Below are 26,752 nucleotides of genomic sequence, written 5' to 3' on the forward strand. Positions count from 1 at the left end.
TTTAAAGGTAAAAAAAAAAAGTTACCTACCAAGCATTTTCTTCTTATTACAAATCATAGTAGAATCTGGTCAACTCCCCACAGAGCTACGGTCCAACCTGAAAGATAATAGAAATGTACAATAATAAAGTCTTAGATACACAGCACTGCGACAATAAGAGCACAAAACACAGGAAAAAGCTGAGAAATTTTGGTGTACAACATAACATACACACAGAAATCGATGTATTGATCTGCACTTCCTATTTTGTTAACCTTACTGCCATAAAGAGGTCATATGATTTGGAGCATGCATAAACCTGTGTGATGAAAAGTTCAAAGTATCTGTAAGAAATGCCCCTGAAGAAGGAGAAAACTACAAAGAATGCCACTTACAAGGAAAGATTACCAGTCTATGTGCCAGAGCCTGGTATGGTGCGGTGTCCGCAATCACAGGCAGCTGCTCCCTGACAAATGGCAGTCAGGAGGACATGGCACAGCCACACTATAGGTATTGCTCACATCATCATCTAAGCAAAGCTCATTTCTTCACTTGCTACAAAACCACAAGTGTCTGTATAACTGATACAACCACTTGGCTTGCAGTTTAACCAATGTGACCACAAAGGAAGCTGAAATTTAACATGGATTTGGTCACCCTGACACTTCATCATATGTCTGGTTCCACCATCCTGACTGTGCGGTTATAGTTCTCAACTGAGCGTAACCAGCCAAGGATGCATAAGAAATAGCAGAAGAGCTTCCTGTGTCTTTGCTCGTAATGTACCTACCTTTAGAAATGACTCATTGTGGGAAACCGAAATTTAGCTTACCAATATGGGAATTACGAGAAGGTATTCAAAGTAATGTAGGGCATAAAAAATAAATGAGAGTTTAAGGCAAACTACAAGATGGTCATCAGGCCAAGCAGTGTAAGTGACAGCGAGCACATGAATAATACATGGAGGCACCGACAGGTGTTACAGGGAATAGACTCCATGTATAAACACCTTTTCTTTTCACTGAATTTTTTACAAACTACAAAATTACATGGAGAATTTGTGTGTGTCTTGGAGTGAGGGTATGTTCACACAACATTTCTTTCATACAGATATGGAGCAGAACCACTCCGAAAAAGTGCTCAGAAAACACTCAAAAGAATGAACATATCCAGGTCTATGAAAAAACTACTTGCTATTCGTACATTTAGGTTTTTGAGTGTCTTCAGGTTCCCAAAAATGCCAGGAGGTGTGAGCAAATCATTCTTCAGGCGTTTTCAGCTTGGAAGATGCTCCATACAAGTCAATTAGAATGCTAAAATGATGCCCAGGCCGTGTTTTAGAGCATTTCTGCTTTAAAAGAAAAGCTCACGTTTTATTCATTGCTTAAAAAAAGCAGCACCCACAAACAGTCCCAAAAGAGACCTCCCAAAAAATGTTTAAGAAGCGCTTCATGAAACGCCAGAAATATGCGCAAAAAGACACATGACAAAAAAAAAAACGCCAGTGTGCATAACCCCCAATATTACTTCTGCATTACCAAAACAACGGCTTCATTTAATATAACTTAACCTGGCTCAAGTTTTGGCAGAGAGAGAGCTCAGTCTTTAAAATTGGCAAATGTACTATGCCGTGTGTTGATTATTGTGCAATGTTAAAATTGAGGGAAAAAAAGTTTAAATGCACAAAAAGTTTAACAAAAAAAGGCGTAGTTACTTACCGGTAACGGGATTTCTCAGAGCCCATAACAGCACCACGGAGAGAGGGGATCTGCCATTCAAGGACAGGAAACCTACAGATAAAAAGGGCGGTACCTCTCCCCCGCATCAGCTGTTTACAGAGCACGGGAGGACCACCAGGTTAACAAAAAAATATATATCATCATTATAACTCTTAACAGGAACACCTTGTGACTATGCATAAATCACAAAATATCAAAATAAGTGTGCACACCCACGCTTGAAGGGAGGGAATATAAGAGTGCTGTCATGGGTTCTGAGAGATCCCGTTACCAGTAAGTAACTAAGTCTTTCTCCTTCCCCCATAACAGCACCACGGAGAGAATTGCAGAGAAATTAATCATTTGGGAGGGACCACCGCTTCCAGAACCCTTCTACCAAAAGTGAGGTCTGAGGAAGAAGCTAAGTGTAGCCGATAATGCTTAAAAAAGGTAGAGGGGGATGACCATGTCGCAGCTCTACATATCTGTTCTATAGAGACGCCGGCTTTTTCCGCCCAGGAGGCTGCCACTGCCCTGTCGAGTGAGCCTTCAATCTCTCTGGAGCAGCTTCCTCACTTGACGAGTATGCTAGAGGCTAGAGATATGGAGTCTCTTATTCATCTTGCCAACATGCCTTTGGAAGCTTTTAAACCTTTCCTCGGTCCCTGGAAGCACACAAAGAGAGACCTATCCTTCCTACACTCCTGTGTGGCAGCTAGGTATTGGATTAGACATCTCCTGACTTCTAATGTGCAAGTCTCTTTCCCCCCTATTCCTGGGGTCGGGGCAAAAGGATGGAAGGGTGACCGCCTGGGATCTGTGGAATCGTGATGCTACTTTTCGCAAGTAAGCCGGGTCGGGTCTGAAAACGTCGCTATCCTCCAAGATCTGAGTAAAGGGGGGTGCTGCAGATAAGGCCTGGATGTCACTCACTCTGGGTGCTGATGTGCCACCAAAATAGATGTCTTGAGGGATAGGACTTTTAGCGATATATCGTCTAAGAGTTCGAAAGGAGGTTTAGTCAAAGCTGTAAGTACCAAGTTTAAATGCCAAGGAGGCAGATTCTGACTGGGGATGGGCTAGGGACTAGGGATGGGCCTAGATCTAGCTGAAGCTTTGATGAATCTAGATATCCACCAATTCCCGGCCAGATCGCAATTGTATAGTGCCCCTAATGCTGCGACCTGGACCTTCAAGGTGCTGCTCCAACCCCCTTTGCAGGAACTCTAATATGGCTGTTCATGGAACCCTTCCTTCCAATACAGAACCTGAAGCGGAAAGGAACTTTCTCCAGGTTTTCCCATAAAGTTTTGTGGTGATGGGTTTCCTATGTGGAAATAAAATTTGGAGAAAACCCTCTATTCTTTAGAAGAGCCCTTTCAAATTCCAGGCTGTCATGTGCAGGTTTGTTACTTGAGGATGAAAAAACAGCCCCTGGGAAAGAAGATCTGGAATTTCCGGGAGAACCCAGGGGTCGGAAATGGACATCACCCTCAGCCAAGAAAACCACATCCACTTCGGCCAGAAGGGGGCGATTAGGATTACTCTTCCCTTGTCCTCCCTGATTTTCTTCTGAACCGCCGGAATCAAGGCAATTGGAGGAAAAGCATAGGCTAGGGTGTGGTTCCATGGAAACATGAAGGTATCTAACGCTATCGGGTTCCCTTTGGGATCTATTGAACAGAATGAGTCTACCTTCCTGGTAGGATGTCCCCACATTTCTGTAATCTGACAGAATATGGACTGTTTCAGTTCCCACTCGCCCTGTCTCAGCTGAGTTCAGCTCAAAAAGTCTGCTCTGCGATTTTCTGTCCCTTTTATCTGTAGAGCTGAGACCCCAGATTGTCCTCGGCTATCTGGAATTTGAGATCTTGTTACTTCCATCAGAGGATGGGACCAGGTACCTGCCTGGTAATTCAAGTATGCTACCACCACCCGGTTGTCTGAGAAAACTCTTAAGTGGTGACCCTGAAGAGTGTCTAGGAATGCTTCAAGGGCAAACTTTACCGCTAGAAGCTCCTTCATATTCGAGGATACGAACCTTAGGTCCTCTGACCATACTCCCTGTACAACTTTGTCATTCAAGTGAGCCCCACAACCCCTGGGGCTTGCGTCCGTGGTCAGTATCTGAGAGATTGTAATTGCCCACGGAATACCTCGAGTTAAATTGTCTACTTTCATCCACCAGCCTAGAGAAAGTATGGTTTTTGGCAACAAGGTTAGCTGACCTTGCTAAAAGACCTCCTAGAGAAATTTTAGCTTTTAAAATTTCCCATTGCAGATCCCTGGTGTGCAACAGGGCCCATTGGACCGACGGAATACAAGTGGTCAGGGAACCCAGTATGGACATAGCTTTACGCAGGGTCATAGAGGGGTGGGCCATTGTCCGAGTTATTTGAGCTACAATTTTCAGAATTTTCTCCTTTTTCGGGAGGAGAAACTCGTGATTCTTTGAATCTAATATGATACCCAGATATACCTGCATTTGATTTGGCTCGATTTTTGATTTCTTCAGATTTAAAAGCCAGCCTAAGTCTGTCAAGAAATTCATGACCTTCCCTAGCTGATTTTTGCAATGTTGGAAGGAATTGCCTATTATCAGGAAATCGTCCAGGTACGGGACAATCAGAATATCTTGTTCCCTCAAGTGTGCCATTACTTCCGCAATTAGCTTGGTGAACACCCCTGGAGCTATGGCCAGACCGAATGGGAGAGCCGTGTACTGACAATGTTTGACTACCCCTCCTATCGAGATTGCTACTCTAAGAGGAAATTTATGATAGTCTTTGTGGATGGGGACATGATAATAAGCATCCTTTAGGTTCAGTCATGAAACAGTCCGGAAACAACATTTTTACAGATGTCTTTGTTGTTTCCATTTTGAAGGTCTGGGTCTTCAACAATATGCTTAGCTTTCTTAGGTTTATGATTGTCATGAACGACCCATCCGTTTTTTTCCTTAGAAACAGTGTGGAGTAGAATCCTTCGCCTTTTTCCCGGGAAGGAACCTCCTGTAGGACTGACTTCCCTACTAGGCCTAGGATCTCCTGTTCTAAGGCTAGATGTTCTTCGCTTGAGGATCGCTGGGGAGTCACTCAGAAATTTGTCTTGGGTACTGAGTGGAACTGAAATTTCAGACCTAGCTTTATTAGGTCTAATACCCAAGAGCTGTTGGATATTTTTTTCCCACGCAGGGAGAAAAAGAGATAACCTTCCCCCTACCTGGGGAAAACCCTCATTGGGAAGGTTTCCTGTTATCATTGGGGCGTCTGTTGAACATTAACGCTTTGTTTTTCCTTCTTCTATCCTCCCACTTATCTTGGTTCCTAGGTGGTTTCCTTCAAATAAATTTCCTGCTCCGAAAGGACTTTCTATATGAGGAAGTAGAGCGGACGGGGAAGCGCTTTTTATTATCCCCGGCTTTGTCCAGTAGATCATCCAAAGTAGGTCAGCCAAAAACGCAGCCGCTCCCTTCATTACCGGGATGGAGTCTAACACCCTATCTCTAGATGTTTTTTCTCTAAACTGTGTCTCTTAACTGGTCCAACCAAACCATTAGGGACCTGGCCGTACAAGTGGCCGATACAGCAGGTTTTAGATCCCCCCGGCGGCCTCACATGAACCCTTCAGGAATGTGTCAGCTTTTTTAGCCATGGGATCTTTCAATACCACCATGTCCTCAAATGGAAAGAAAAATTTTTTGGACGCTTTGGCTATGGCTACGTCTAGTTTTGGCGCTTTTTCCCAAAAGGAACATACAGGGTCGTCAGAGAGATACTTCCTTTTTGGGGATAAGAGGCCCTTTTTCTCTGGCCTTTTCCACTCCCTCCTAATGAAAGATTGGATTTTTTCATTAAGAGGGAAAGATCTCCTTTTTTTCTGTTTCAGTCAACTAAACAATATGTCTTGGACCGACCATTTTGAGCAAGGGTCTACCAGCCCCATCGTGGACCTAACGGCTTTAATGAGATTGTCTGTCTCCTCTAATAGAAAACAGCTACGTCCACCTCTATTCCCAGATGACGATGAAGATGCTAATGAATTGGACATATCTGAATCTCCCTCTTACTCTTCTGGACTGCTAGACCTGGATTCAGAGGATACGTTTTTGTTTTTTCTCTGTACCCTGAAGTGATCTAAAGGTATTTTCTACCTGTGTCTTTATTATGGACCTAAACTCAGAAGCAAATTTTAGAGTTTCCTCACAAATTGACTGCTCTATGTAAGAGCTGCAGAGTCTTTTCTCCCATGTAGTAGGTAACTCTTCAGTGCAAAGCGCACAGGTCCTATGCTTGGTCTCGCACTTTTTCTTCCCTGCACAAGAGAAGAAAAAGGGGGGACCCTAATTACAAAGTGAACTTTCATGAAGATCATTTACCAGTCTGACGAAAGAAGGGGTCCTGGGGTAGGAGGAGGAACCATTTCTATAGATGGATTTCCTCTAGAGGTCGACGCCAAACTGGAGTCCTTGCTGTGCTGGGAAGACTTGCCAGAATGCCCACTTCCACTGACGCCACGACTGTGAAGATGGGAAGGGTCCTCCTGTCATTCCGTCTGTCACTTCTTCTGTTGTTGATGTTGCTGCCGTTGCCGTTGCTGCTGCTGTGGCTGTGGGTGCAGGGTCTGCACCTCCAAGTGCTCCTGCTCGCTCATAGCTGTAGGGGACCACCAGAGCCCAACTGAAACATCTCTCTAGTGCTCCTTAGTAGTTTTTAAACCCCAGGAGAGGCAGCGCCCCTTCAGCAACTCTTCTGATGCTGCTCCGTTTGGTCTTCTTGCCGCCGCTGCGTCTCCCCGCACACCCTACAGGTCCACTGACCCCAGCGGAGGCAATTCAGCACACCACGCCAGCAGAGGCAGGGACCCCCGCTGCCTGGATCGGTCTGGCCAGGCCTGGAATCCCAAGACGTCTTCTTTCTTCCGGCACTCTCAGGTATGCCTTTTCCTTCTTTCAGGTACGCCGACTGCAGGTTCCCCGTCAAGGACAGGAAACCAACTGATGCAGGAGAGAGGTACTTCCCTTTTTATCTGTAGGTTTCCTGTCCTTGAAAGGTCCCCTCTCTCCGTGGTGCTGTCATGGGGGAAGGAGAAATAATGCTTCAATTCATTCTCTTGCTTTTCTTTTTCTACTACTGCTTCTTTTATAGAGGAATACGTTCTTCATCAGGCTGTAAAACATTTTGGCTCTCACGAACACACATGAGAATAGTAATAAATCTCACTTATGATAAGTGGCATATCTTTGGCACTAAACACTGCCTAACAATTTACCCCAATCCCTAAAGATAAGAATTCAAATGTGGACGATAGCTAGAAGCAATATAAACTAATACACTGACGTTTAATGCAAACAATTTATCCACAGCATCTTAATTAACCGCCTTTCGCATCAACTAAATCCATAGCCCAGACCCGGCTATGCTCCTTATTTTAGTATGGATTCTGTCAATAACAAACTTTTAAAGGGAATCAGTCACCAGGTTTTTGCTACTGCATCTGAGAGCAGAATGGTGTAGAGGCAAAGATCCTGAATCCAGCAATATATCACATACTGGGCTGCTTGCTGCGGTGTTGATAAATTGATGATTTTTGATGATTTTCTCTGCAGCAGATCTTCGAGTTCTCAGAATGCTGAGCTCTGTATAATCCCGCTCACACCACCGATTGGCAGCTTTCTGTGTACACTGCACAGGCAGAAAGCTGCAAATCTGTGGAGGGTCAAAGTTATGCAGAGCTCATGAATATGGAGGGCTATGGGGTGGCAGGCTTATTAGTCCTCTGGTGATAACATCTTGCTGATAAAAAGTGATTTTTATCAAAACTACAGCAAGCAGTCCAGTAAGTGACACATCACTGAAATCAGGGTTTCAGTGTCTACATTATGCTGATCTCAAATTAGCTGGCAAAAACCTGGTGACAGATTTCCTTTAAAGTGTGTGAAATAGTGATAGGACAAGTGTTCGGGGATTGCTGTTTTCGCCCCAAAGATTCCTCTCATATGCATACTATGCTCCCTCATGTATATATCTCATCCAGGAAAGCTGGGTGAGGCATAAGGAATCCAGGAAAGCTTGATCTACCTAGCAAAATACAGTTTGCTAAGGACTTTATTAACTCTGGCTTTCCTGCCTGACCTTCCCTTCCTACCCTGGTTTTCGCTCTAGCCCTCAAGTGTATCAAGGAGTTGGGTTTATTTATTACTGGGTATAGAAAGATGAACAGTGAGTGCACTTGAGTTGGAGAGGAACAATCAATGGACGTAATGGGCCAGATTCATCAATACTGCCGTTGATGAGGGGGAAATGCTGCAGTCAAATGCTCCCGTAAGTAAAGAGGTATACGCAATCAGGTGTGTCCTCCACAAATCCTACTCCAGACCGCTGGAGTAAGATTTGTGGGGTAGTGAATTTGAATCTGACGAGTGGCGGTCACCATACTCCCACCCCAGCTCCATCCATTCTGACGAAACTGGGAGCAACGGGGGTGAGAATGCCAAAAGGTCGCAACTCCGAGATGCGCTTAAATTTTGTGAATTTTCAAAGCTTTTACGCCAGAATTCTGTGGTGAAAGCTTAGATACATCGGGCCCATTGTGTCTGTCCAAGGGACTATGTGAATTAGGATTGCTAATCTACAGCTGGTTCCATTGGTGTGAGGAAAGACGTCCACTTTGTTTCCTTTACGGGTGGTTGGTAGTAAACCCCATGTATAGTCAGGGAAGCTAAAGTCTAGTTAGTGCTCAGCTGAGTAGGGGTTAATCTGTAATTTGTGCCTGCATGTAAAGGCTTCGAATTTATTTTGCACACCAACAATAAAGAACAGGAGAAGTTATGTTTGTGACAAACCTCTGGGTCAGTGTCTCTGACCACACTGTTCCCATTTTGCACCCCACTACTCTGTTCATCTTCCACAGCAGATATTGATGTTTACCATCAGGATATGATAGAAGGAGAAGCTGAGCTATTGGGATCTAAGGGTTTATATGTGGAGAAGTAAATGCAAAGATAATCCTGAATGGACTCCTCGTCCTCAGAGAGAGAGAGTCCGGCTCACTCTGTACACACAGAGATGACAGCGATCCCTGTATTGGAGGGTGATCTAGAGAAGGCTGATAATCCATAGATGTGGATGAAGTAATCAGGATTCTCACTGTCTGTCAGGGTTCCACAGGGACGACACCGGGGAGATCACACAATATCTCACCGCTGCCGTCACTCTGGCAGGATTTTGTCAGGGATTCGAGAGCACACGATCCCGACTAATCACTACTTAGGTATCGGCAAGAGACCAGTGAGCGTATGGCGTCACACCTCTGGATTCCAAAGCATGGAATATGTGTATACACCCCCGTACGGTCACTGTCAGCTTCACGATAGCCCAATTATTATTATTCACTGCCACCACCGTCCAGATTTGAAATATAATACAGGCCTGGTCGGATGCCTGCGTTCTGGTAGCGTATATGGCTTCGGGGAAGGGAATGATTACAGAGCAAAAGAAACAGGGCTATTACATTTTATATTTAATCCAAAAGGGAGGAAGTGTTATGAAAAATATACAAAGAGTTTACAAAAGGAGACAATACAATACATATGCAGTTACATAAAATAATAAGGATTAAAGAAGAACCTTACTATACGATCGCAGAGACGATTCAATATAGCTGGAGGGGAGACACTCCACTTCATTAGACCGTTATCGCGAACGGGATCCTTTGCTATAATAAATAAATACTCCCGGCAGTGAATACTGATTCATCCTCCGTGGATTCTTTTATGACTAAGGGGAGACCGGCCCACACACCCCCTGTGCTGACATCACGTGGGCTGGACTCCAGCCTTCACATTTTTATTAAGATATCTGTTTTTTGTGATAACTTATCGTTGGTTGATCGTAGAGGCCCGAAAATGATATCATATTTTCCGTTATGATTTTACCTTTCTCCAAAGACCACACACGATATAGCTGCAGTCTGTCATTTTGTTACTTTTGCGCCACAGCTCCCCGGAGGGGCGTACGGCTACGAAAAAATAAGGATATTGTTCCTTGGCTGACCCTGTCACTAAAAATATGGGCCCCATTATTATCGGACGTATGGAGCTTTAGTTATTCCATATTTCGTTTAGGCACGGCCCAGCTACAGACTTCTGTTAAATTTCTTTACACGTCCTGGGAATCAAGCTTCCTCAGCTAAATGTAAATTGTCACAGGTCTGTGTTAGAGGAAAGCTACACTCGCATTTTAGAGAGATCGCCCTTTAGATTGTCAGCTCTTCTCTTGTGACAAATGGTGGGTAAGGGAGGGGTGAGAGGGAAGAGGGGTTTGGGAGAAATTGTTAATATTTTCTTAATATTTCCCTGACACTGTCTCAGGAGTTCTGCCTGAATTCTTATTTTCAAATGCTTCAAACCATATATACGTTTATATGATGCAACTTAGCGTCTATCTCTTTCACATGCTTCTCTTAGAGATCCAAAATCTATTTGAAAGGTTCACTTTAAAAGGAATGTGTCACCAGTATTTTTTTTTACCCCATCTGAAAGCAGCATGATGTAGGAGCAGAGTTCCTGATTCTAAAGATGTGTCACTTACTGGGCTGCTTGCTAGCTCTTTGAATGCTGAGCCGCCCACGCCACTCACTGATTAGCAGCTTTCTGTGTACACTGTGCATAGGCAGAAAGCTGACAATCAGTGGTTGGGGCAGGGTTATACAGAGCTCATGAATATGAAGGACTACATGGCAGCAGGTTTACCAGTCCTGTAATGATACTCTTCTGCTGATAAAACGGTGATTTTATCAAGATTACAGTAAGCAGCCCGATAAGTGACACATTGCTGGAATCAGGGTCTCTGTCTACATTATGCTACTCTCAGATTATATGGAAAAAACCTGATTCCCTTTAAGGAATATAATGATGTCAAAAGCAGCACAAGCACATATTGAACAAAACAAAACTGCACTAAATATTTCATTTACGATTCTAACATTAATAGTGATAATACCTGACACATCTCCATGAAGGTGGATCCTACTTCTTAATGTCCCAGGGAAGAAACTGGAAGTTCACAGCAGCTGAAACACAAGAGACAACATAACTACACTGATATTGGTGGCATCTATAAACCTGATGGATGATCTTGGCTCATTGCGTGTTCTATTATATACAGATCGAGTATATCTAGGCAATCACTTTATATACACATATTGAGATACAGTATGTGGACAAATCTCAGTACATGTATTTAGGACTTCATACCCAGGAAGTTTATTTTAATGATTGGTCTAATGTGTGAGAGGACGATTCTGCAGAAAAACATATTACCACGAGAAAAAATATCAGATTATTCGTCTCACAAGCTGCAAAAATGCTTTAAAGTTTTAAGGATTAAAGTGATGCAAGTTCGTTGGCAATCTTACAACTGTGACAATCATCCAACCATGCATGACTTTCTGCCATGGTCACAAGATCGCCTGCCATGGTGCCTCCTAGGGAAAACAGTGAGATTGCGTGCATAGCTACATGTTGCCAGAATTACTCAGGAGACCCCATCTGGGGTCTTGTTTGCAGGAGAAAGTACACCTGCGTTACACACAGGGCTGTGGAGTCGGTAAGCCAAACCTCCAACTCCGGCTCCTCAATTTCCATGACACCGACTCCCTCATACATGGCTCATGTTTAAGTGATAAATTTACTGTAGCACAGATTCATCTCAGCTAAAAGTCTAGACCCTTAGATCAGGAATAGGACAGACATTTATAGGACATTTCATAACTTTCCCAAATTCTTATGAAAAAATATTCCCCACAAACTGCATTGAACTACTGTACCCAATTTATTATATGTTTTAGGAGTCAGAGTCGGTCCATTTTATACCGACTCCACGACTCCAACCCACAGCCCTGGTTACACAAGCTCTTTGCTAACAGGATCAGGACCCTGAGAAAGCTGCAATGATGTCTAAATTAGGCCATACTGCAATTCATGATTTAAGAAGGGAGTTATGGTGACCAAGAAAGGTTTATATGTGCAGAAGAATCTGGGAAACACCTGCTTATGGGGCCAGATCTAAACATCTGTGTGTTGTGGTGCCAATATGGGCCAGCCACGATTCTCCTGACCCAAACTCGACATCCTTATATATGCCTGGGTCAGGAAACCTGCGGCTGCCCCATGTGTGACTGCAGCCATGGGTAAAGCTTTATCATGGTAATATAATCATACACTTCATAGAGAAGGTCCACTACAGGACAACCCCTTAATAATCACTAAAATGCCCCACATCAAATAAAAGAAAATTTAAAAAAAATATACTCTACTTTCAGACCAGCCACGCTGACAGAATAGGGAAGGCTGCAACCAATAAGCAGCCAATGATTGACTGCAGTGGTCACATGACATATTAATATCACGTGGCCGGCTGGAGGCACAATGCTGACATCGGAGAAGAGGCATCGGAATGGGAAATGAGTACCGGATTTTGGGGTTTTTTGTTTGTTTTTTTATTATTTTATGTGGGGCACTTTAGCAGTTCAGAAGGATTTGCCCAATTGCAGGGAACCAAATAAGTTATAAGGTCTCAAATTTTCCTTATGGGATTTATGTCAAGTCTAGTGACCCTAAAAAGTTTTAAAACATTTGGACCATGCTGGACTTTTTGCCATGACTGCAACCTACTGTGACGGCAATGCATGCATTCCATGTGTGACCAATTTGTGCGGTTAGTACCTTAATTCATTTAAAGGGGTTTTCCCACGAACAAAAGTTCATTTTATATATTGTCTGTGTCTGACCATGTAAGGAACATACCACATCTCCTGGGCAGCGGGGGGGAGCAAAAGACAATACGGATATTACAGCAGAGGATTCATTTTGTGAGGTAAAACATTTCACTCCCTGTTTTTAAACTATATTTTACCTCACAAAATGAATCCTCTGCGATCCCCTGATGTTATGTCTGTATATTCTTTTGCTTCCTCCCCTGTCCAGGAGATGTGGTATGCTCCGTACACGGTCAGACACAGACAATATTTTAAATGAACTTTTGTTCATGAAAAAAACCCTTTAAGCATAGTCTATTATAGCAGTAACGCAGTTTAAAGGGGTTGTCTGGTCTGCTCTATATGACTGCATACTTCTGAATCCTCACAGCGTGTGCACCGTATGCTTTCAAGATTCTTCAGTATTGCCGGTGAGAGCAATGGCGTGACCACAAATATGAGATCTGTATACTTCCAGCCTCATTCCGACTAGACGTGCTCTGCTCCGCTTAATTCGCTTGTATTGAGCAAGGCCGAGCACGTCTAGTAGGAATATGGCCTTAAGTATACAGATCGCATACTTGCAGTCACGTGGCCGCCCGCTCTCATTGGCAGCACTGGAGAATCCTGATAGTGTGCGGTGCTCTTTTGTGGCTCTCTTGATTTGGTTCTTTTGTAACTAGATGTTACAGTCTGGTTAAGAGGCTAAAAACTCTGATAAACATAATGAGAACTGCAAAGCATGACATTTCATTGAATTAACACTGCACATCTGGGGGCTGGAAGTGAGGTAAGAATAAAGTTGGGTCTAGATCAGGGGTCTCAAACTCAGCTGGGTATATGGGCCGCACACGGAAAAAAATTTAATTTGGGGGACCGCATTCTTTGCAGGACAAAGTGACATTTTTAGTGATACCATTTTTTTTCTATACACCTTTTGACCTGGTGCTCATCTTGTGGTAATGCGCCCATCCTGGTGCTCATCTTGTGGTAATGCGCCCATCCTCGTGCTCATCTTGTGGTAATGCGCCCATCCTCGTGCTCATCTTGTGGTAATGCGCCCATCCTCGTGCTCATCTTGTGGTAATACGCCCATCCTCGTGCTCATCTTGTGGTAATACGCCCATCCTGGTGCTCATCTTGTGGTAATGCGCCCATCCTGGTGCTCATCTTGTGGTAATGCGCCCATCCTGGTGCTCATCTTGTGGTAATGCGCCCATCCTGGTGCTCATCTTGTGGTAATGCGCCCATCCTGGTGCTCATCTTGTGGTAATGGTCCCATCCTGGTGCTCATCTTGTGGTAATACGCCCATCCTGGTGCTCATCTTGTGGTAATGCGCCCATCCTGGTGCTCATCTTGTGGTAATGCGCCCATCCTGGTGCTCATCTTGTGGTAATACGCCCATCCTGGTGCTCATCTTGTGGTAATGCGCCCATCCTGGTGCTCATCTTGTGGTAATGCGCCCATCCTGGTGCTCATCTTGTGGTAATGCGCCCATCCTGGTGCTCATCTTGTGGTAATGCGCCCATCCTGGTGCTCATCTTGTAGTAATGCGCCCATCCTGGTGCTCATCTTGTAGTAATGCGCCCATCCTGGTGCTCATCCTGTGGTAATACGCCCATCCTGGTGCTCATCTTGTGGTAATACGCCCATCCTGGTGCTCATCTTGTAGTAATGCGCCCATCCTGGTGCTCATCCTGTGGTAACACGCCCATCCTGGTGCTCATCCTGTGGTAATGAGCCCATCTTGGTGCTCATCTTGTAGTAATGCGCCCATCCTGGTGCTCATCTTGTGGTAACACGCCCATCTTGGTGCTCATCTTGTGGTAATACGCCCATCCTAGTGCTCATCTTGTGGTAATACGTCCATCCTGGTGCTCATCTTGTGGTAATGCGCCCATCCTGGTGCTCATCTTGTGGTAATACGCCCATCCTGGTGCTCATCTTGTGGTAATGCGCCCATCCTGGTGCTCATCTTGTGGTAATGCGCCCATCCTGGTGCTCATCTTGTAGTAATGCCCCATGCTGGTCCTCATCTTGTCGTAATGTCCCCCATCCAGGTCCCCATATTGTAGGAATGTCCCCATCCAGGTGCCCATATGTTCCCATCCAGGTGCCCATAGTGCACATAACAGAGAAAAAAAAAGATTCTTCTCACCTGTCCTCCGTTCCCTCGGCATCCTTCTGCACATGCAGCATGCAGGCACCACAGACCCCTTGACAATCGCGGCCCGGTCCAGAAGCCGCCGACATCAGCGCTGTAGTGCAGTGTATTGCCGCGCAGAGACCGGCTCTTTGCACAGCAATACCAATGCAAGCTGCCGGCCTATCAGAGGCCAGCAGCTGACATCTGCGCATGGCAGTGACGTCATACACCGCTGCGCTGGGACGCAGATATCAGCTGCTGGCCTCTGTTAGGCCGGCGGCTGGCATTGATATTGCTGTGCAGTGAGCCGGTTTCTGCGCGGCAATACACTGCACTACAGCGCTGATGTCGGCAGCTCCTGAACCAGGCTGCGATCGGGGTCTATGGTGTCTGTGGGCCGTATGAAGCAGCCGGAGGGGCCGCATGCGGCCCGCGTGTTTGAGACCCCTGGTCTAGATGGAAATTCTGGCTTTGATACAGGTTGTGTGCCGCTGCTATATCAGGTGTATGGGGATGCATTGCATCCAAAGGCCTGACTTTTTGCGACTTATAATACGACCCCATTCACCTACATTACGTTACAATATCAATGTAAACAGTGTAGTAAAATATGTAAAGATTTCACAACCCTACCCTACCACTCAGTAGGAATGCCCCCCAAAACCTCCACCCAAAATCTTACAGCGTCTATGGTGTAAACTTTGGGTGTAACTAGTCCAGTTTCAGTTCATCAATTCATCAATCACTAAACTAAAAATGTAATCTTTATAAGGCTTCGTTCGGATGGCCAATGTAATGACAGGTCACATCCACAAATTGTGGGCCTGACTAGCTCCATGTACTGTCTGACCAGACTAGAGCTTGCTGCAATTTTTTTCACATGAAGTTTTTGTGTAAAATAGCCGATATGAACCAGCACATAGGCTGACATTGGGTCCTTGTGTTGTCTGTTTTCCACATGGACAGCAAGTGACCGAAAATCTAATTTGTCTGACCAGGGAGTATAAAACTCACAGCAAAGCGACATGACAAACCAAAATAAAAAATGCAAACTGTGGTCTCTCAGAGCAGGCCTGTGGTCCTGTTCTTTCCCTAAACTCACACTGACGGCATTAGTATCACACTGACAGATGGTACTGAATGGCCGAAGGGTGGTATGGCATTGCAGATCATCAAATCTAATACGCCTTGATAATTCTGCCGAAAAGTTTCATGTATGCATGTAGACGGCATGAGCCGCTGAGCTAAAAGACTGGCTGCAGTGGTGATGTGCATTGTAGTTGTTCTGCGGTGGGTGAAGAGGCAATAGTGCAGGAGCAGCAGTGGATGGAGGAGGAGTAATGGATGAGTTGTGGATGGAGAACAACGCATGGAGGAGCAGAGCTGGATGAAGTTGTTGGATGGACAAGCAATGGTGGATGGACAATCAGTAGTGGATGGTGGAGTGGCGGTGGATGGAGAATCAGTGGTAGAAAGAGCAGAAGTGGATGGAGGATCAGTAGTGGATGGAGGAGTTGCAAAAAAATGGGGTAGCGGTGGACAGAGGAGTAGTGGTGGATGAAGGATCAGTAGTCAGTGGAAAAGAGTGGCGTAGGATGAAGAATCAGTAGTCAATGGCAGAGTGCCGGTGGATGGAGGAGCAGCTGTGAATGGGGCATCAATAGTGGGTGGAGAAGTGGCAGTGGATAGATAAGGAGGAGTGATGGAAGAGCAGTGGATGGAGCAGAAGTGGATGGAGAAGCAACAGTGGATGATCAGTAGGAGGTAGAAGAATGGCTGGGGATGAAAGAGTGGCGGTGGAGGACCGACAGTGGGTGGAGGAGAGGCGGAGGATGGAGGAGGAGAGACGGAGGATGGAGGACAAGTGGTGGGTGGCGGAGGGGAGGCGGAGGATAGGTAGTGGGTGGAGGACAGGCAGAGGATGGAGGAGAGGCAGAGGATGGAGGACAAGTGGTGGGAGGCGGAGGATGGAGGAGAGGCAGAGGATGGAGGAGAGGCAGAGGATGGAGGAGAGGCAGAGGATGGAGGAGAGGCAGAGGATGGAGGAGAGGCAGAGGATGGAGGAGAGGCAGAGGATGGAGGAGAGGCAGAGGATGGAGGAGAGGCAGAGGATGGAGGAGAGGCAGAGGATGGAGGAGGAGAGACGGAGGATGGAGGACAAGTGGTGGGTGGTGGAGGAGAGGCAGAGGATGGAGGAGAGGCAGAGGGTGGAGGAGGAGAGGCAGAGGGTGGTGGAGGAGGAGAGGCGGAGGGTGGTGGAGGAGGAGAGGCGGAGGGTGGTGGAGGAGGAGAGGCGGAGGGTGGTGGAGGAGGAGAGGCGGAGGGTGGTGGAGGAGGAGGAGAAGCGGAGGGTGGTGGAGGAGGAGAGGCAGAGGGTAGAGGAGGAGGCAGAGGGTGGAGGAGAGGCAGAGGATGGAGGAGAGGCAGAGGATGGAGGAGAGGCAGAGGATGGAGGAGAGGCAGAGGATGGAAGAGAGGCAGAGGATGGAAGAGAGGCAGAGGATGGAAGAGAGGCAGAGGATGGAAGAGAGGCAGAGGATGGAAGAGAGGCAGAGGATGGAGGAGGAGAGACGGAGGATGGAGGACAAGTGGTGGGTGGCGGAGGAGAGGCGGAGGATAGGTAGTGGGTGGAGGAGAGGCAGAGGATGGAGGAGAGGCAGAGGATGGAGGAGAGGCAGAGGATGGAGGAGAGGCAGAGGGTGGAGGAGAGGCAGGGGGTGGAGGAGAGGCAGGGGGTGGAGGAGGAGAGGCAGAGGGTGGAGGAGGAGAGGCAGAGGATGGAGGAGAGGCAGAGGATGGAGGAGAGGCAGAGGATGGAGGAGAGGCAGAGGATGGAAGAGAGGCAGAGGATGGAAGAGAGGCAGAGGATGGAAGAGAGGCAGAGGATGGAAGAGAGGCAGAGGATGGAAGAGAGGCAAAGGATGGAAGAGAGGCAGAGGATGGAAGAGAGGCAGAGGATGGAGGAGAGGCAGAGGATGGAGGAGAGGCAGAGGATGGAGGAGAGGCAGAGGATGGAGGAGAGGCAGAGGGTGGAGGAGAGGCAGAGGGTGGAGGAGAGGCAGAGGGTGGAGGAGAGGCAGAGGGTGGAGGAGGAGAGGCAAAGGGTGGAGGAGGAGAGGCAAAGGGTGGAGGAGGAGAGGCAAAGGGTGGAGGAGGAGAGGCAAAGGGTGGAGGAGGAGAGGCAAAGGGTGGAGGAGGAGAGGCAAAGGGTGGAGGAGGAGAGGCAAAGGGTGGAGGAGGAGAGGCAAAGGGTGGAGGAGGAGAGGCAAAGGGTGGAGGAGGAGAGGCAAAGGGTGGAGGAGGAGAGGCAAAGGGTGGAGGAGGAGAGGCAGGGGGTGGAGGAGGAGAGGCAGGGGGTGGAGGAGGAGAGGCAGGGGGTGGAGGAGGAAAGGCAGAGGGTGGTGGAGGAGGAGAGGCGGAGGGTGGTGGAGGAGGAGAGGCGGAGGGTGGTGGAGGAGGAGAGGCGAAGGGTGGTGGAGGAGGAGAGGCGGAGGGTGGTGGAGGAGGAGAAGCGGAGGGTGGTGGAGGAGGAGAGGCAGAGGGTAGAGGAGGAGGCAGAGGGTGGAGGAGAGGCAGAGGATGGAGGAGAGGCAGAGGATGGAGGAGAGGCAGAGGGTAGAGGAGGAGGAGAGGCAGAGGGTAGAGGAGGAGGCAGAGGGTAGAGGAGGAGGCAGAGGGTGGAGGAGAGGCAGAGGATGGAGGACAAGTGGTGGGTGGCGGAGGAGAGGCAGAGGATGGAGGAGAGGCAGAGGATGGAGGAGAGGCAGAGGATGGAGGAGAGGCAGAGGATGGAGGAGAGGCAGAGGATGGAGGAGAGGCAGAGGATGGAGGAGAGGCAGAGGATGGAGGAGAGGCAGAGGATGGAGGAGAGGCAGAGGATGGAGGAGAGGCAGAGGATGGAGGAGAGGCGGAGGATGGAGGAGAGGCGGAGGATGGAGGAGAGGCGGAGGATGGAGGAGAGGCGGAGGATGGAGGAGGAGAGACGGAGGATGGAGGACAAGTGGTGGGTGGCGGAGGAGAGGCGGAGGATAGGTAGTGGGTAGAGGAGAGGCAGAGGATGGAAGAGAGGCAAAGGGTGGAGGAGGAGAGGCAAAGGGTGGAGGAGGAGAGGCAAAGGGTGAAGGAGGAGAGGCAAAGGGTGGAGGAGGAGAGGCAAAGGGTGGAGGAGGAGAGGCAAAGGGTGGAGGAGGAGAGGCAAAGGGTGGAGGAGAGGCAGGGAGTGGAGGAGAGGCAGGGAGTGGAGGAGAGGCAGGGAGTGGAGGAGGAGAGGCAGGGGGTGGAGGAGGAGAGGCAGGGGGTGGAGGAGGAAAGGCAGAGGGTGGAGGAGGAGAGGCAGAGGGTGGTGGAGGAGGAGAGGCGGAGGGTGGTGGAGGAGGAGGCAGAGGGTGGAGGAGGAGGAGGCAGAGGGTGGAGGAGGAGGAGGCAGAGGGTGGAGGAGGAGGAGAGGCAGAGGGTGGAGGAGAGGCAGAGGGTGGAGGAGAGGCAGAGGGTGGAGGAGGAGAGGCAGAGGGTGGAGGAGGAGAGGCAGAGGGTGGAGGAGGAGAGGCAGAGGGTGGAGGAGGAGAGGCAGAGGGTGGAGGAGGAGAGGCAGAGGGTGGAGGAGGAGAGGCAGAGGGTGGAGGAGGAGAGGCAGAGGGTGGAGGAGGTGAGGCAGAGGGTGGTGGAGGTGAGGCAGAGGGTGGTGGAGGAGAGGCAGAGGGTGGTGGAGGAGAGGCAGAGGGTGGTGGAGGAGGAGAGGCGGAGGGTGGTGGAGGAGGAGGAAAGGCGGAGGGTGGAGGAGGAGGAGGAAAGATGGAGGAGGAGGAGAGGTGGAGGATGGAGGAGAGATGGAGGAGGAGAGGCGGAGGATGATCAGTAGTGGGTAGAGGAGATCTCAGTGGTGGATGTAATAGTGGTGCTGGACCTGGGAGGGGTAGCATTAGTTTGTTTATTGTTTTCAATAAGTGCCTGTCTTTAGAATATAAAAAGTGCATTTCTGGACAACCCCTTTAAGAAACCTGCCAGTCCCCATCCATTGCACATAGTGCTCAGCCGTCCCCCTCTCCCGCACTGACAGAACTGACCAGTGCACTACCGCCATACACTGGGGTATCCGGGCAGAGATGGAGCCTGACAGCAGGACACTGCTGACCCCACACATCACACACGGAATCCTCCTCACGGGACTAACTGCCAGCACGCCGGGGGATGTTTGGCTCAATAGCGCGTCAGTTTCGATGAACTTTATTAGCAACATTCCTGCCATCACAATTCCGTTACTCACCTCCGCGCACGGTACCCACATAATCATTCTCTACCATCACTTCCATGTTATCGTTCTACGTCATTAGCCAGTGAGCTTACTGCGGCACGTACCCTACTCCAGGCTCGCACACCATGACCTCTTCTCCGTGTGTCCAATTATAGTCATGTAAAGCAGAAGAAGGACCTTTATTTCAGGTCCGTTTCTAGGTTTCATCTAAAGGACCTTGCCTTCCCGGACCATGTGACGCGTTGTAGCCAATCATCATTTTAAAGCAGAAAAGGCTCTTTCATTCAGGTCACACTTCTTACGTGAAGGACCTTTCAGTTGTCCCATGTGACTAATTCTAGCCAATAAGAACTGACAGTCCTCTATAAAAGTAGAGTAGACCCCTCTGTGACATACAGATACAACAGTATCACTCAGTGCTGTTACTTGCATTTGGTTTAGCGTCAAATTCAGTTGTTTGTAAATATGAATATTTCTATTTAGCTTTGAAACTACCATTACAATCATAGGAATTAAAATTTTCAGATTTTGCCTTTTTGCTTTTTTCCTTTCCTCCCCCCAAGAGCCATAACTTTTATTTTTCCTCAGCTGCAGCCATTTGAGGTTTGTTTTTTTGCAGACTAGTTTTAGTCACCATTCATTTTAAATGGAATAATTGCATTGGACAATATTAGAAATAAATGCAACTGCAGTGAAATTGGGGATAAAAAAATAAGAAAAACACAATTCCACCATAGCTTTGTGGAGCTTGTTTTGACGGAGCTCACAGTGCAGTAAAAATGACCAAGAAATAGGATTCTCCAGGTCAGCATGATTATGGCGATATCAAAATAGTCTGGTGGCTCTCCAGACCCAAGCGTGACAGCATCATGTATTGCTACAGAGCTTCCAGCCAGTCCGTGCACTGCGTTACAATCTTGTTCCCATTTATACGGCCATCTGACTGCGCCCTTAGTCCTCCATGTGTTTATATGCTAACAGTGATTCACTGTATGCTATCTGTTACACATAAGAGATTATATAATTTCCCAAGAAAATATCTTATATGTAACCCTAAATGTATTCTACACAAATCCCTCTGCTGTTCATTCTATAAAAGAACCCCAATAATTATATAATTATTAACAAATAAATAAACTAAAAATCAATTTTCCAAATCACTTTCGGTACATTTTCATTACATAATGTGCGCACAACATCTTTTACAGAGGGACAAATCCGCATCAGGACACATCGGCATTTTTCTTTTCATGAATCATAATTTTTTTGTGTCTCTTTGGTCATTCACTGAGCACTTGTACTTTGTTTTTAACCGCCAGCTTTTTAAAGCCTTTTTTATTCATTTTTGGGTTGTCTTTTGTAGTGGCAGTTTTTCTCCATTCAACAATGAAGAAACCACTAGCGGTTTCTGAAGAGAAAACGCTGGGAAAGATGCTCTGGTATCTTCCAGGCACCTTTTGAGGATTTCCATTGACTTGTATTGTAAACTGCCTGAAGAATGGCCACCTCACTTCTTTTAGACATTAGCCATCTTTTGAAACATGAAGTGATTAAAAAACGCTCAAAAGCCTGAACATATGAGCAGCGGGGTGTTTTTACATAGAAACGCATATGTTCATTCTTTTGATGTCATGTGCACATACAGAACCTGTAAATGGGAGAAAAACTGAGTACCGGGAGGAAGGAAGCTCACACAGACATGGGGAGAACATAAAAACTCTTGGTTATATTGAAAACCAGGACTCAAGTGCTGTGCACAGCCGCAAGAACAAGAGGTGGTTATCTCCAAAATTTTACGTGGGCTCAAGCATGAGGGTGTCATTAATGATGTTAGTGACCGATGTTGTAGTTCATATTTCTTACAATATCTGTTATAAATTTGATAAGTAGTAGGCAGACCTGTTCAGGGGCAGACATATCATTGGTGCAACACCTGTGTAGCTACACAGGGGCCCAAGTGGGATGTGGGCCCATTTCCACCCCCAAAACATGATGAGCAATTGGTCTGGAAAGTGCCCATATACTGTTCTTGCACAGGGGCCTTCTTCTGTCTATGTCCACCAGTGGACCTGTTATAGGTAGATGACACACCATAGTGACTTATAGTGTCATGTGAACCACGATGAAGAGACTATAATTTATAAACCGAAGTATAGATATACTGTATATGCCCCACTCTATGGATATCAATGGATACCTATAGGCCACATACTGTAAATGTAGTGGCTAATCTCTATTTGGAAATTCAATATATATGTGATCCTGGAGTGTGAAAGTTACTTTTTGGCTACAAGTCTGAAACTTCAGATTTATAACAAGCTAAACTTGAATAGCTGGATGCCAATCCAAATAATATGCCACAGAATAGAAAAGAGATTATGTAATAAGGGCTAGGAGAATTAGGTCCAGCTCAGCAAATGTCTAAAATCTAAAATTCAAAAAATTTTATTTTTTTATATATATATTAAAAAAATCCATCTTGATAGTGTGAACAATCAAAAATCCATATCTGGAATTAGGGAAACATGGGATACAATGCTGAATACCATATGGTTTCGAACCGCACTTGTTCTTAAACTTGGTATAAATATAATTTACACCAGTATCCAGCATTGTATCCTATGTTTCCCTAATTCCAGATATAGATTTTTGATTGTTCACACTATCAAGATGGATTTTTTAATATAAAATACAATTTTTAAATTTTACATTTTGAACGTTTGGTGAGCTGGATCTATTTCTCCTATACCTCTGTATCCTAGCGCTGGCAGAGCGCTTGATTGCGTGCTCCTGGACGGACTGAAGCCGTTGGAGGGTGAGCCGGTTAAACCCCTTTTTTTCTGTATGTAATAAGGGCCCAGATAAACAGAATGCAATACACATACTAACAAATAAAATACAAAAGAATGGCCCTTTATTCAAAATACATATACAGGATTGAACATTTAATTAAAATTAAATGAAAAAGAGCACAAAACCTCCAATGATGACCCTGGGGCTGCACCCTTATGAGAGCCCTGCCCCAGACACCCTTCCCACCCCCTCAACATATACGACATATGAAGCCTAGGATGCCTCCAAATGTATAACTACATAGAGTGCCAATGAGAACATAATAGTATACCCACAGCAAAGAATAACACGTAAATAATGAAACCAATGTAATACAAACAGGCCAAAGGGTCTACAGGCATGAAGGGGTGCAGTACTCCATACATTCCACCACCAATAGTGGCTTCCTTAGGGGCATAAGGGGTCTTATCTAATGACCATTACATAATATCTGTACATAGGTAGCTTGAAGTGAACAACCAATAAACAAACACTAGTAATTAGTATGCATTAAGGTTACCTGTACGTGGCGAATACATGGCCGCATTGGCAACGCCAAACAACGTGGAAACAATCACACTGCATTAACGGTTATATTAGTATCCAGAAGTGTCCCATTAGGCATGGATAAAGAGCGGAACATGTGCCGGAACTAGAAGACCTCTCTAAATATAGAGCTCAGAGAACAAAAAGCAATGCAACGTCACCATCTAATGGTAAAGAGGTGCTGTTGAATCAGGCTGGATTTGAAAGAGAACCTGTCAGCAGGATTTAACTATCTAAAGTAAAGGCTTGGTCATAATGGCGCTGTTATACTGATTAAATTAATACATTTAGTGAAGGAATCCTATCTGTGGTTCTTGTGTAATCAGCGTTTGAAGTTTTCTTCTAATAATATTTCAGTGAACAGGGGTGGGACTGTGAGTAGGGTCTTCTCCTCCTGCTCTGGCCCCTCTGCTTAACTCTGGTGTCTCAATGGCAGATCACAGATTTTTCAGTAACCTGCTTTCTGTTTGAAATTTCTCTACGCTGCCGCCATTGATGTGAGCAGCATGTGAGCAGTTTGATTTCACATCTGGTCTTCTGTAAAATAATACTGGAGGTGGCGCATGCCCAGATCGAGATTTCGGTTCAATGAAGACGTCATTGAGTCGAGATCTCGATCAGACTAACTTTCACAGGAAACCATCATGACAGGCACAATTGTATTTAACAGAACCTTGGTCATCATGGCACTCCATTGGTGCTCCATAATCACGTCATGGGACTGCCAATGGGAGCATAGAACGGCATGCCCCACTGCAGGCACACTGTAAATGCCGCATCACAGATTGACACTGGCATTTCACAGGTTAACAGCCACGTGCAGAACTCCGCTCCACCTGCAACTGCAGCTATTAGAGGCAGATGATGGCTGATTATCACAGCCATCATCTGCCAGCAAAGATGGTTGTGAGCCAGCATCAAAGTCAGAGAGACAGCAGGTGGCATACCCAGTACATCATATGTCTATAAGGGGTTAAATACTATATTCCCCAATGTAAAACAAAAAAAACTCTGTACTCACCTCCCGTACCGATGCTGTTCCAGCCATGTCTGCACAGGGTCTTCGGAGCATCGCATGATATTGTTATCCCACATGAGCCCTGTAGCCAATCAGTGGCCACTGTTGAGCTGCTATGCTCTCACTTCTTCTACTTTTGGACAAACCTCAGTCATGAGAGCACAGCAGTCTATTCGTGACCGCTGAATGGCTGCAAGGCTCATGTGGCATAAAAATGTCAGAGGAGCCTTGGGAGACCTTGCGCTGACGTCACTTGAATAGCGCCACTATAGGAGGTTAGTATAGGGTATTTTTATTTTACATTGGGGAAAATAGTATTTAATATGGGGTTGCGTGCGTAGTAGAAAACCCCTCTAAAGTTTCCCCACAACTGCAATTTTTTTTTATAAAGCACAGTATGCATAACTACATACAGACAAAGATAAACATAAAGTTCCTTTCTTACACTTGTTTTTTTTTTTTCATCTCTCTGAATTGATTGGGTGTTCCTGTATGTTTCTCAGCAACACACTTCTCATCGGTGCTACTGGGCCCCTCCCTCTACTCTCCCCTGTCCCTCCACCCTTGAATCTCTGTATCCTCAAGCTAATATATGAATAAATTATAGCCTATGCCTATGTTCTCTGTATTCCTCTGTACACTACACATTTTATGTTCTACTATATACGGTGCTTAAAAGTTTGTAAGTTTGTAAATTTCTATATTTATGCATAAATTTGCCCTAAAACTACATTTTTTACACAAGTGTTAAAAGTAGATAGAGAACCAAGTTGTTATGATAGTGGAGCAACTCACTCAGGAAAATAGGTAACTTACTAAAAACTGCAGTTGAACCTGCTAGTTCCTGTACAGACTAGAGATCCTGACCCCACAGTCCCTAGCGGTTCCTGCGCGAGCTAAGATAGCCCTAACCACAGAGTAGTAAGATAGCCCTAACCACAGAGCAACTCAGACCTATGCTGCCTGAAAAGGCCGTCAAGCACTTCACATACCTCCTAAAGAACCGGAGGACAGAGCAGAGTGCAAATTACCTACAGAAGGAAGAGTGTGCTGATAAAGGAAAAGGTTCCAGCGTGAGTAATACTAACTATGAAATACAAAGGGATTAAATATGTACTGTTATAAAATAAGCTGCATACTTCCCAACAAGAAATAAAAGATAGGTGCAGGGTAAAGAACATAAACTGCAAAGAGATAAACCCTAGCTGATCTTTCATTGACTGGATTAAACTACAGCAGTATGGCTGGACATCCAAAAGAGACTATCACCAGCAGGAAACATCAGCAGGGGGAAAGTATATAAAGCCACACCTGAAAGGTAATAGGGTACACAAAAGAATAAATGAAAATACCTTTTACCCTAAAAAGACTACAGCAAGGATAACAGAAACTAAGCACCCGAAAGAAAAGGTGTATTTGCTGTGGCTCGGCAGACAGAGAAGCTGACCATAAAGCACAGGCTCAAGGATTCACACCCAGACGCATAACACAAGTCAAACAAATGAGTTGAACATATTACTTTTTAAATGAGGGAATGATCCATTATCACATGTCCATGAGCAACAAAAATATGTGAACATTTGCTTTCCGCCTTTGCTATTTAAATATTTCTGGTAATTGATGATTTGTCCTGCATGAACTCCCATGAACCACTCTCTTCAGGTCCTTCGACAACATTTTTATAGAGTTAAGATCAGAACTTTGACTTGGCAATTCCAGAGCATCTAACAATATTCTTCTTTAAAGAAGTTGTCCACTACTTGGACAACCCCTTCTCATACCCTACGCCTGGCCCCGACAAAATAAAAAAATCTGATACTCACCTCTCGTGCTGGCGTCTTTCCAGTGGTGTCGGCACTCGCGTTCCCAGGGCTCTCGTGCGGTTATTATGATACGTGAGCCTGGCGCCCAATCAGCGCTGGCATCACTGGACCCACCTTTGAACAAATCAAACATCAAGAGGAAGTCAGGGCTGCAGCTTCTCACTTCCTCTTGATGTTCAATTTGTCCAAAGGCGGAGGTGAGTATAAACTTTTTTATTTTATTGGCGCCAAACATTTAGATTAAGAAGGTGTTGTCCTATTAGTGCAAACCCCTTTAACCATTCTTTTGTATAACGACTTGGGTACTTGGGTACATTGTCTTGTTGCATGACCCACATTCTTTAGAGATTTAACAATCAGAATTCGTTGTTCCGTTAAGAGTGATGGCAATGAAGTTTGTATGCTGTAATGCATTGTTTTTCTTTCTCCAAACATAACGCTTCTCACGTAAACAAGAAACCTCTAGTTTGTTCTCATCTGTCCAAATATATCTTTTCAATAGCATTCTAATTTTTCTAGGTGATCTTTAGCAACCTGTTGACAGGCAACAAAGTTTGTTTCGGTGGTTCTCTTGGGTTCCTTTTTGACCCTGCTGACTATTTCTTTGTACAAACATAACACTTGTCATTTAAATGAAAAAGCTTTACTTTGGTCTAATTACAAAACATTGTTCCAATAGC

The 26,752-nt window shown here is 45.9% G+C and overlaps 1 protein-coding gene across 1 annotated transcript in view; it reads right to left on the reverse strand.

The window, feature by feature from the left end:
* ATP8B4 (ATPase phospholipid transporting 8B4 (putative)) overlaps positions 1-20,109 on the reverse strand; it is a 336,358-nt gene extending 316,249 nt beyond the window's left edge. Inside the window, 3 exon segments of the mRNA XM_073653088.1 lie at positions 30-97; positions 10,700-10,769; positions 19,866-20,109. Coding sequence (XP_073509189.1) covers positions 30-57 — 28 coding nt within the window. The 5' untranslated portion in view covers positions 58-97; positions 10,700-10,769; positions 19,866-20,109.
* Between the last annotated feature and the right edge of the window lie 6,643 nt (positions 20,110-26,752).

Source organism: Phyllobates terribilis, unplaced genomic scaffold (genome assembly GCF_046119375.1).
Source record: "Phyllobates terribilis strain yellow unplaced genomic scaffold, ASM4611937v1 Scaffold_11__3_contigs__length_659146591, whole genome shotgun sequence".
Classification (NCBI taxonomy): domain Eukaryota; kingdom Metazoa; phylum Chordata; class Amphibia; order Anura; family Dendrobatidae; genus Phyllobates; species Phyllobates terribilis.